At 33.1% G+C, this 12,445-nt stretch overlaps 1 protein-coding gene across 11 annotated transcripts in view; it reads right to left on the bottom strand.

Annotated features, from left to right (window-relative positions):
- LOC122571989 (acetylcholine receptor subunit alpha-like) overlaps window positions 1-12,445 on the bottom strand; it is a 398,975-nt gene that overhangs the window by 76,770 nt on the left and 309,760 nt on the right. For all 11 annotated transcript variants that reach the window (XR_006318308.1, XR_006318309.1, XM_043736418.1 and 8 more), the window contains one exon: window positions 9,102-9,238. Coding sequence is in view for 9 of the 11 variants with exons in the window: in XM_043736418.1 (XP_043592353.1) it covers window positions 9,102-9,238 (137 nt within the window). In the remaining 2 variants the exon portion in view is untranslated. The remainder of the gene's footprint in view (window positions 1-9,101; window positions 9,239-12,445) is intronic.

Here is a 12,445-nt window from a genome sequence, read left to right as displayed (position 1 = left end):
ATACTCTGAAGTTAAAGACATCAAGGCAGGGGTTCCGCAAGGAAGCGTCCTAGGACCAATACTATACACATTATACACGGCCAACATACCAACAACTACCAAGAGCAAAATACTGACATTCGCGGACGATACAGCTGTACTAGTCAGGCACACTAAGCCAGAAACAGCAGTCACATTACTACAAGAACACATCACAAAAATAGAAAAGTGGCTGCAAGTTAAAGAAATAAAAGCAAACCCCAACAAATGCAACCATATTACATTCACATTGCGAAAACAGACGCCACCAAACATCCTACTGAACGGCACGCACATAACACAAACAAGACAAGTCAAATACCTAGGACTTCACATAGATAGACAACTCACATGGAAACAGCATATTAAATCAATAATAGACAAAATACAGACAACAAGGAGACAAATGCATTGGCTAACAAGTCGAAAATCCAAACTAAGCATAGAAGATAAACTAAAAATATAGAAAACAATCATAAAACCAATCTGGACATACGGAATACCACTATGGGGGACAGCAGCAAAGAGCCATATAAACAAAATAGAGACATTACAAGCAAAAATTCTTAGAACAATAGTAAACGCCCCATGGTACGTTAGAAACGAGGATATTCGGAAGGACCTGAGAATACCAATGGTCAAGGAGGAGATCACCAAATGCGCGGAAAAGTACAGAGGAAGAATAGCAACACACCCAAACCGGCTGGCTGCGGAAACGATCAACACAAACATAGAAAGAAGACTGAAAAGGAAACACCCAGCAGAAAAATTCAAGAGGTCATTGTGCCGGATTTTATGTGGCTCGAACGAATAACATAATCGTCATTTTCAGTTTACGTCATTTTCTCAATCGTAATTTAATTAATCGAAGAAACAGAAAATTGAAGATATAAAAATTGTTGAAGTAATTTCTTCAAGAAAAGCTCTACATTTTTTTCTTTTGTATAATCGTATATCTGGAGACTGCTGTTACGAAGAGAATAGAATTTAGTGAAGAAAATTCAAAATAAGGAGAGGTTCATTTTATTGTGCTCTTGAATATAAATTCTGTTTTGGGTTACAAGGTTTAGAAACAAAAGAGCTGTACGTAGATTTCTATTGCTGTTTCTTGTAACTTTCAGCTGCAGCTACACACCAAGGTTAACTTTTTGCTAATGTTCTTTGATATAAATATATGAAAGATGAAAATATATTCCTATTGTATTGTGACACTGAAAGAGTGAAGGAGATTTCTATTGCTGTTTCTTGTAACCTCCAGCTACAGCTACACATCAAGATTAACTTTTTGCTAATGTTCTTTGCTATAAATATATGAAAGATGAAAATATATTCCTATTGTATTGTGACACTGAAAGAGTGAAGGAGATTTCTATTGCTGTTTCTTGTAACCTTCAGCTACAGCTACACACCAAGGTTAACTTTTTGCTAATGTTCTTTGATATAAAATATGAACATGCTCCCTATTCTTCTTCTATTGTATTGTAACACTGAAAGAGTGAGGATCTGGGTCAGCACTATACCTGTATTTATACTTGTATCTATAATTATTTCAATATATTTGTCCATTACAAATTCATCCACTCGTTCCTCTGTCAGTCAACTTCAACAAAAATGTTCATACGCAACGAAATTTATAACACACGTATTCCCGATGAATATCATTATACGTTATAAATACAGGGTGTTTCATTTTGATCCTACCAAACAGTGTCAGCATATTCCACGAATAATTAAAAATAAGAGAAAGATACTACATAAACACGGAGTCATAAACGCCTTAGTACGAAGTTATAACAAAAATACCAAGATTACAAATTAGTGTAATAAATTAGCAAATAGTAAACGCTAATAGTAAACACAAACAAGAGATCAGCCATCTATAACCTTGGTATCTTTGTCATAACTCTGTAACAAAGCATTTACGGCCCTATGTTTATTAACAACATTTTATTCTTTTCTCTCTTAGTCATAAAATATGCCGATACTGTTTGGCAGGATAAAAATGAAACACCCTGTATAACATATAATGAAGCATCGTTTATACATATTCATTATTTTCTATATTTTTGTACTATGCTTTTTATATGCTTCTGAATGTTTGCACAACGATGCTGATAACAATCCACGTCGACCAGTTTGTTTTTTCGCTCTTAGTTTGATCTAATCCCACGGAGCTTGGGCTTGTCGTAAACGTTAAGACAGGTCTACGTAGGTACGTGAAGACTTCTTGACCTTTCGCGACCCCTTCTGTGACCTCTTCCGTAACCCCTTTTGTGACAGATGTCATCCCCGTGCACTTCATAGTGGTCAGGGGATGTAAGACCTAAACGTGACAGTTTGAAAGGAAAGGGTTCGCTAGTCATACCGTTACTTTGCCAACATCAATTTCCAATGCAGTTACAGAAAAATAAAAAAATGTAAGAGGCGACCTTGAATGCAACATTACTCAGGAAATTCGATTACATATAGAATTCGTCGAGCAATCATTGGAACCACGATACCACCTGCCTATGCCCAATTCTACAATAAACCCAATCTTCCTAACTTGGCATATATCTCGTGCAATATCTCAAATACGTCAATCTTGACCTTCGCCCACGGGCTGTTACCCGAACGAGCACTTCAGGATCGTGCTATCTCTGTAACTAAAGAAACTGCAGTATTGGAAACACTGCCAAATGCATGGTAATTCATGGCTTTTGAGATTTCAATTAGGAAGATAATGTGTCCTTTGCCAGCAGTTTCAAAAGACAGTGGATTTTACTCATCTGTATCATCACAAAGGACATAACCTAACAAACACGAAGATGGAACCCCGCCGGGGGTAGCCACCCACATGATAATCAAACAGCTAAAAAATTCTACCAAATGTCCAAATTGGACAAATTGTGAATGCAAGGTATTAAATAAAAAAAAAATCTGTATCATAAACCTACCAGATTATTTTCGTATGGCGTGTATTTTAGTTTGCTTGAATGTCTGAATGCATCGTATAAAAACTACTCGATTTGTGATTTTCTCTTGAATTTTGTTATTTGTAACGTAGATGTGAATAATATATATATTAATAATATTATAATATTATTACAATATTTATTATAATATATAATATACATTAATATTAATATAGTAATAATTTATTAATTCTTTTTATATTAATATAATAATTTAATATAGTAATATTATAATATAATATATAATATATATATTAAACATCATAAATATTATTCTTATATATAACATAGTAAAATTCTTCATATATAAATATAATATAATAAACATTATCCTTTTAATGTAACACGATTAATTGAGGTTTATATGGACGAAACAAGAATTAGATTAAACAGGAAGAATTGGGTTCCTTTTTTCAGTTATTATATGTAGGATGTTTTGCAATTGGATATGAAATTGTATTATTATATAATAATATATTATATATTATATAATAACGAAATTGTTTCAAAACCTGTACCGGTGATTTACAACTTTATTAATTTTTGAAAATCTGTAATTTAAAACCTAAGAATTTAAGGAAATGACATATCTCTAATTCGTAATTTGTGTTCGTAACAAAGCGTGCAAAATGTATTGGAAAATAATATTTTCAAAGCTTCAAATTGAAATGATAAAGAATAATACAAATAAATGAACATTAACGAATTGAATTAAATGAAAATAAATTAAATTTATTAAATTATTATTAATTATATATTATTTTATAATTTTGTTTTTATTTTTTATTTTACAATCATATAATAATTATAATTACATATTATTAATTTATTATTATTATTAATAAAAAATTAAATTAAAAACATATGAAGATTATAGAAGAATCGATTTGTTTTCAGACAGGCTGAGAAAAATTAATTTCGCGATTTTGTAGATTGCAAAATTATTGATCATTTCCTTTGACTTAAAAATTAAAATTTTTGATAATAAAAATTAAAATTAAAATAATAATAATAAATATAATAAAATTAAAATTTTGTCAGAACATTGAATTACTATCCCAAGAATTTCCTCGGCTGAGAAACAAGTATCTTAAGTCCAATGTTTGGAAGAAATTGGCAACAACTTAGAAGTAAAAATCTGTAAATATAGTAAGCTAGTAGATGTTATGCACTTGAATCTTCGTGTGTATGCTTCCGGCAAATTCAATTTGGAATCGAGTAGCAAGTCAAGAATATACATTACTTGTTTCTCCCTCTCGGTAATTCAAGACGTTTCGTGTATACATGGAATATGTAGAGATGTTTGCTCCTATACACGAAGATGAACGACGGTTACCAGAAAAGTGGGAAAAAGGGTGAAATATGTTGACAGCGAGACATTTCATAGGCTGCAAGATTCTCGAAGATATTCGATATCAAATATACGAAAATCTCTTTAAACCGGCAATGACATTACGTACATCCTTTCTCAAATTGAATAAAAACATCAGGTAATTTTAGCAGTAAATAAGTTATTTTTATCTGATTTAATTTTTCTCTTACTTTTTAAAAGAACATACATTTACGTACATCCTTTCTCAAATTGAATAAAAGCACCAGGTAATTTTAGTAGTAAATAAATCATTTTTATTTGGTTTTATTCTTTCTCTTATTTTTAGAAAGAATATTCTTTCACTCCATTGCTTAAATTTTCCAATATTTAATTATTATTATTTTGTCGTTATTTTTTAATCAAGCTATTTGCTATTATTCGATTAATTGTTCTTTCAATTTCTGCATATTGTGTTATATGCATAATACATATATATTTATTTTACCGCGTATATGCCTATATATTGTGTTATTTATGTAAATAGAAACACCTAAATATCTTTTACTTTTTATTTATAGTTTTAGGAAAACAGTCAGGACAAAGTTACACTACCTGAGGGGACTCGTGTAACACTTACACCTGTGCAACTATGAGCAATGTTATTTTGTCCCAAACATCTTTTTCATAAGATCATTTAAATTTTGAATTTGCATTATTTGCATAATATTCTAAATTATTCTGTTACTTTTTATTCAAAAAATTGTCAAACTACCACATTGCTCTCCCTCTCCTTGTCCTTGCATAAATATGTGACAAATTAAAGTTAAAGGTTAATTACATTCAATTTAAGAATTCTCATCAGCATACGTCACTTTTACAAGTTATCCAACCTTAAAGTCTAATTTAGATTACAGGCGAGATATTGTCTGAAAGTTTCGTGCGAGTGTTTATAGTTAAGTCAATTAAAGATAATTTCCTGAGACGTCGAGACGTGGTTTGTAATTATGTCCCGCAGTAAAACATCCAGTTTTCAGCCTTCCTTTCCAATGTTCCTTTTCATTTCGACGTTCATTAACGTATTAAATATATATAGTAGTTCGCTTCTTTATCATAGTTGCACGGAAACGATTTATTCAATGGGAACTATGTTACGGTTAGCTAAGCTAATACACCTGAAGATGGAAACATATGTATTTTTTTTTATTATTTTATTGCAATTTTACAATTTGTCCAGTGGGACATTTGGTAAAATATTATATCTTAAATATACATAGCATGTGGATGGTTACCCCCAGCGGGGTGCCATCTTCGTGTTTGTTAGGTTATATCCTTTGTGAGATCAGCTGGGTGTTTCCTTTTTAGTCTTCTTTCTATGCAAAAGATATGTATAAAATAAAAAAGCAAAATTTTCTGCGATTTATTTACCGTAGCTATAGCTTGGAATAATATTCTCATTTTATCGTGTTATCATAACGTCATTTTCTTGTAAAATAAATACCAAATGTTCAAAAGTTAATGGATATTTATTTGTATTCGAGTAATCCTCGATCGGGAAGGATTAAACTACACTTTAAATAATGCATTTTAAGTGTAGTTTTTGAGTTCATTCAATATTTCTTAGTTTCATATACAGGGTGGTTGGTAACTGGTGGTACAAGCGGAAAGGGGGTGATTCTACGCGAAAAAAGAAGTCGAAAATATAGAATAAAAATTTTTCGTTTGAGGCTTCGTTTTCGAGAAAATCGACTTTGAATTTTCGTTCGGTAAGCGTGCACTTTGTCACGTCTCGTTATAACGGATCTCACTGTAGACCGTTGTCTCGATGGATATTATCGCAGTTTAAGTTTGCTTCTGCCGTAACGGAAGATTAGGAATACGTAATGAAATAATATGAAGTAATCATAAAGTTTATTATTACAAAAATTGCTGAAAATGTTGCCCATTCTGCCGAACACATAGTTCTGCTCTTCTAATGAAATTTCTATGAACACTTTCTAACGTATTCGATTGTTTTGAAGTATGAAAGGCTACAATAATCTTTTCTTTCAATTGCTCGCAACTTGCGATTTCTTCAGAATAGACAATTGATTTAATATGGCTCCATAAATAAAAGTCAAGCGGAGTTAAGTCAGGAGAGCGTGGTGACCAAGCTATTGTTCCAGCACGATCAATCCAGCCTTGGTAATGTTGGTCAAAAAAATAGAAAGTCTTCATAGAAATTTAATGTTTAATCCATCAAAGCTGAACCATTGTATGGAATAAAAATACAGTACAATAAGAAAATTGCGGAAAGAATTTTAAGAAACCTGTTCTCAAACGATCTTTCTCTTTTGCATAGTGTTGCTCAGTCTCACGGACTGAACACAGTATACGCCACAAGTATCTGCGAGTCTTCAGGCTGACCAAAATGGATCAAAACCACCCGAGTACCACTAAACACAAGAAGATCCCAAGTATATCGCATGCTAGGTAAGTTGAAGTGTTCTCCAGTGTCTTAGGAAAATCACAGTAATTGTAATCGCAATAATTTCCCTATTCCAGGTGCGTTTCTCTTTCAAAATTCGCCCTCGATTCTACGAAAAAAATCCGCTAACGGAACTCCAGATCCACCGATAACGACAATTCGTACGGTACAAGAACAGAGGCAGAGCATGTCAAACAATATCTCGGACAACGCAATTCAAATTCAGAAGTCAGAGGTTTCATCAATGGACGCTTAAAACACGAGTTTAGAATACTTGTTGATCGTTGACTACTCGTCTCTTACGTTGGCTATGTTACTCTTATGAGTAGATTGCAGATGTTCATGAAAATTCAAGTTTTTATCAACACGACTAAGGCCGCGATTATGCAGAAGAGCGATAAAAAATAAATCAAATTTATAGATTTACATGGAATAGGCCATGCAATTGAGTCGCTCGTCGCTCGTCTCTATGAATCTATGGGTTTTTATTTCTTGGAATTTATTATTTTCTGTCGCTCTGCCGCTTATCGTTTATCGCTCAATGCTTATCGGATTTCTGTATTATCACGACCCAGGGAAATAGAAATCGAGCAAAGATTCGTGTTACTCGCTAAATATTATAATTTTACTAGGTTTTTTCGTAATCGATTTTCGTGAACGTATGGGAAATTTGAAGGGACAATGAACCACATTTCGCATATAATACAGAAGAATATGTAACATGTTCAGAGTGTACAGTATTTGTTATAATATTTAGATAAACGACGTTTCTCTCAGAGTCGCGTTTTTTCAGTTGTGTTCATAAAGATATAAAAATCCACAATTGAATTATAGCGAGTACTCTAATTTAATTATAACTCTGCAGAATTTTGCAGTTTCCTTCCAATTCTTTGTTCCGTTGTTTCTTCCAATTTTCAAAAAAAGCATGAACGATCTAGGTATAGTTATTAAATTTCTATACGTCACTGCGCTTAGATCTCGTCTGAAATACGCTTTAGAAGTATGAAAACCATTATACAAGCAATACGATTCTCTTATGCAAGCAGTTTAAACACAAATCCCTGAGCTCTGCAACGTTCAAACGTGCCATGTTTATGGCTATTGGCAACCATAATTACGCGCCCGTTCTTTGTGCTCTTGATATGCTACCGCTTGCAAATTTCCAAATCGAAGGAAGATACGTGGCGTTAGTTTTCTAAAAAAAAAAAACATCTTAAGCGACGATATTGACCGTTTGCCACGTACCTCCAAAAACACCAGCAGAAATAATATCTTTTACGTTAAGAACATACGTTCGAGGTGCATTTTTTTTTTTTTTTTTTTTGAACTCATTGCACCGTATTTTTAATTGTGCTAATTACTATGCTGACCGGCTCGTCTTTTTGCTGTAGATATCGCTTCGTTTAAATCTGTAAGTTTGCGGTGTACGCGGCGGTTTGACGTTGCTTTTGTGCTTCTTTAAGCTCTGTTTATTTAACACTAAAACTGCCATACCCCAATTAACCAGTTTCCTCGTTTTGTACAACTTGCCACACGTTTTCAAAATTTTTACTGCGTATCATTCGATATGACGATATCAGTTATCAGGAAAATCCCGGAAAATTCGCTAGATCGCTAGAAATACCACAGCAGTGAAAATGATCGGTTCTACAATTTTATAAATGTGTCAACCCTCGTTTAGGGATGATAATCCCAGAAGGATTAATAATACCAAAAATGCACTACATAACGTGGAATTGTTTCTGCAAGAAAATAATAAATCAATAAATATAAAAATATTCTATTTTTTAAAAGACCAGTCGTTTCGACTGGTTTTCGTAGAAATAGCTTCGTGTTAATTATCGGTAGTTCTAGTGTTAATATTCATGCAGGTACGCGTATAATTGGGCTATGAGCCGTTAACAAATGAAACGAAATTACGTTATGTGTGTCACCTATAACCTTTCGCGAATAATATCAGAAAAGGCAAAGCGAAACGCGGCGATCGAACGCAGCGAGATTTACGCGTGCGTGAAATTCAATGGGAAAAATTGAATCGCTACAATAAACTAAATTTGATTTACGGGCTCGCGGAAGCGAGAAAAACTTCCATTGCCAGCGTATTTATCTCTGGGAACGAATAAATATTTTTTGTACGAAGGTAAAGTTTGCAGCTTGTCTGCAAACCACTTGACGTTTCTGCTTGGATGCAACCGCAAATACGCGGCGAACTCGGTGAACGTGTTTCCGGGCAAATGCGAAACTTGCGCCGCTCGAAGATCATATTGGAACCTTTGTACAGTGCGATATACCGGAGAAGTCTGTGCTAACAGACGACTATTTGAATTATTCGGAATATGTTTCGAGCACTTACCTTATGGAGACGAGTATCATGGCAAATATCAGGTACTTTCCAAGCAGCGGCACTACCAGCGACGTAGGTGGAATGATCTCGACGACCAGCAGGAAAAACACGTGAAGGCTGATGAGAATGGAAATGGACAGCGTGACCTGTAATGATAATTTATTCCATTAAAATTGAATTTTCCCATCGATGAAATATCGAAGGCCACGCGTTTAAGTAAGATGTCAGTGTCACGTCCCGCGCCCCGCGCCATTCGTAACGCGAAAATAAAATTAGAACACGCGACCCGCGACTCGAAAAGCTAATCAAGAACAACCCGTGATTCATAACATTTTAATAAACTAACAGTCATATGCGCACGTATAATATGTACATTCGATAAACTACGTAAGCAAATAATTGGTAATTTCTTTCAAAGTGAATCAAGGTAATTTAAAAAGTTTATTTGAAACCGCATTTGAAGTGAAAGGCAGTTAAAGCCGCTAAAAGATATATCTTTTTCTTTATTTAAATTTATCTAACTATGTTTTTTTCTTTACCTAACTATTTTTTATAACGATATTAAGACAGTTTGAAATTGTAAACAAAGTCGGCATTTTGAACAAACGTCGAGGATCTCCCCAAATATTTTCAAAAGAAAGACCCCGATGTCTTTGCATCTCTGACGGATATAAATAAATGTAGCGACACTTAGAGCAGTCAGTAGCAATCATCATTCGTCTACCGAAGAGTTAGTTACCATTTTGTCTACCGAAGAGTTAATTACCATTTGTTAACCGAACAGTTAGTTACCATTTTGTCTACCGAAGAGTTAGTTACCATTCTGTCTACCGTCAGTCTGTCAGGCAATTGTCAATATCGAAATCGAGTAAGATTTGAATAAATCGTTGCACATTGATAATTTATTTTCGAACAACTTTAATCCTCTCCCGTGCCATTATTCCCGCGCATAGCAGGTTAGCCGAAAATGGAACTTATTGCCAGTTGCATTAAACGTCAGTCAACGCTACCGAACGCGGCAACTCAATAGAACGTGGCAATTAGCATCGAACAAATTGCTCTATTTAACACGCGTTTTGCGATTAAAAGACTACATCGATTTGTCATTCATTGTTTGCATTTCAAGGATATCGAATATTATGCACGATGGCTTTAAGATTTGTTGCAATTTGAGAGACGGTAGAAGACTTTTGTAATGGCGGAAAATATAGTTCATTATAGAGCGTTCGGTCGAGTTCTGTCTAAATCTGTCACGGCCATTCTTTGGTCGTACGTTGCGTTTTAGCCCTAAAAGGAAGATCATGTTCACGTGTGCTCCTGAAGGTACTTCAGGGTTCTTCGGTTGATCCATTGATTTTACTGTTTAGTGTTCGAAAGCTTACTGTTACTCGATGATTTTAAACAGATATGACGAAAAATTTCTCAAAAATTCATATTATCCGTGGACTTCAACTAATACATTGATATACAATAGTTTGCAACAAATGTTAAGGCGGTGTCCTGAATTAGAATTTTAAAACAGCGCTTTTTTGTGATTTTTTTTAGAAGGGAAAGAAAGAAACGAAGTTATTGAATTTTTAGGTATGGTTTTATATATATTTAACGAGTACAAGAAAATGTTCTTCAACATTTTTTTAAGAAAAGAAATTATAATAGAGTTCTAAGCCTGTTTCATGGGCGTCTTGTCACCTCGTAATTCTTGACGGAAACAAAAAACCAAAAAAGGATTAAATTATTTTATATTTTTCTTCTCGGTGAACTAAACAACGGCAGAAGGAAATGTGAAATTAAAAAATTTGGCGGGTTAAAAAGAAAGTGTTCTTAAAAAAAAAAGTAAACTTTAAGGTGCAACAACAATTATTTAAATAAACTTTTTTTCTGCCGTTGTTTAGTTCATCCAGAAGAAAAATATACAATAATTTAATCCTTTTTTGGTTTTTTGTTTCCGTCAAGAATTACGAGGTGGATCTTTCCCGCCCTGCAGCAATAAGCTGCAAATAAGTATAAGCAATAAGTATAAGATAAGCTGTACGTTTCAAACTGGATGATATTCAAAATAATTAATAAATGTATAATAATTCATGTAATTCGAAGCTCCCAAAATGCACCGGCGTCAATTTACAACATTTCTACAAAAAATTACAAACTGTTCGTTCCAACTAGCTTAGTAATTACAGTGTTGATTAAACATTAGGAAAATAATAACAATAAAAATTCAATTTCAGAATGGTAATTGGAGAAAGTTGATCTTTGGCAAAATGTTTCCGAATCTTCGATCCAGATCACTGTGTGCTTTGGTTACGGAAAGTAGAATGTCTTAGATAGTTATCTTGCTGCGACACGTTCCGCCGTTATTAATCCCGAGTTTCCGAGTTACGTTTCCGGCCACGAACAACAGGATCTATCGGGTTTATAGTACGTTAGCACACAGACTGCCTTCCACGGTACAATTGGGTCAATATTGTTCTATATTGATAGTTGACACACCTTCCGAACTCACGGTAAATTGGATCTTGTCTAATATCGAGAATAAAGAGAACACTATCACCACGACCATGCTCAACTTCGAACGTATGACGCATTCGTGAAACGATCTTGTAATTTGATTTTCCAGCAAGCTACGCTCCTTATTTGACGTCATGAAATAATTGAAGCATTCAGCAGGAAACGGATAAACCGAGATGCTGGATCTCTTCTCCTTCCCTAATACGTTTCCCTACGACTTCTAATTTAAGCACATCCTTCTGTGAAAGTGTAAATTATATGGATAATAAAGCAGGGTTAGATAAATTTGATGGTAATAATTTTCTTAGAAAGAATATATTATTTTTCTTCATGTAAAGTAATATTTTATTCGTATATAAATTATGCAAATAATATAATAGGATTAGATACATTTGACAGTTGTAATTTCCTTAGAATGTATATATTATTTTTGTTCTTGTAAAGCAATAACTTATTTGCATATAAATTACGTAATTAATAAAGCAGAATTAGATAAACTTGATAGTTAGAATTTCGTCATGATGAATATTTTATTTTATATTACATAAAAAGAATATCTTATTTATACATAAATCACGTAGATAATAATTTAATATCAACAAACGAATTTGATAGTTTTAATTTTGTCATGATGAATATTTTATTTTATATTATATAAAAAGAATATCTTATTTATACATAAATTACGTAAATAATAAATTAATAGGGACAAACAAGTTCGTTAGTTATAATTTTGTCATGATGAATATTTTATTTTATATTATATAAAAAGAATCTTATTTATACATAAATTACGTAGATAATAAATTAATAGGAACAAACGAATTTGATAGTTTTAATTTTGTCAT

Source organism: Bombus pyrosoma, linkage group LG10, assembly GCF_014825855.1.
Source record: "Bombus pyrosoma isolate SC7728 linkage group LG10, ASM1482585v1, whole genome shotgun sequence".
NCBI classification, from domain to species: Eukaryota; Metazoa; Arthropoda; class Insecta; order Hymenoptera; family Apidae; genus Bombus; species Bombus pyrosoma.
Note: the sequence above shows the minus strand (reverse complement) of the source record. Positions and strands in the feature narration are given on the sequence as shown.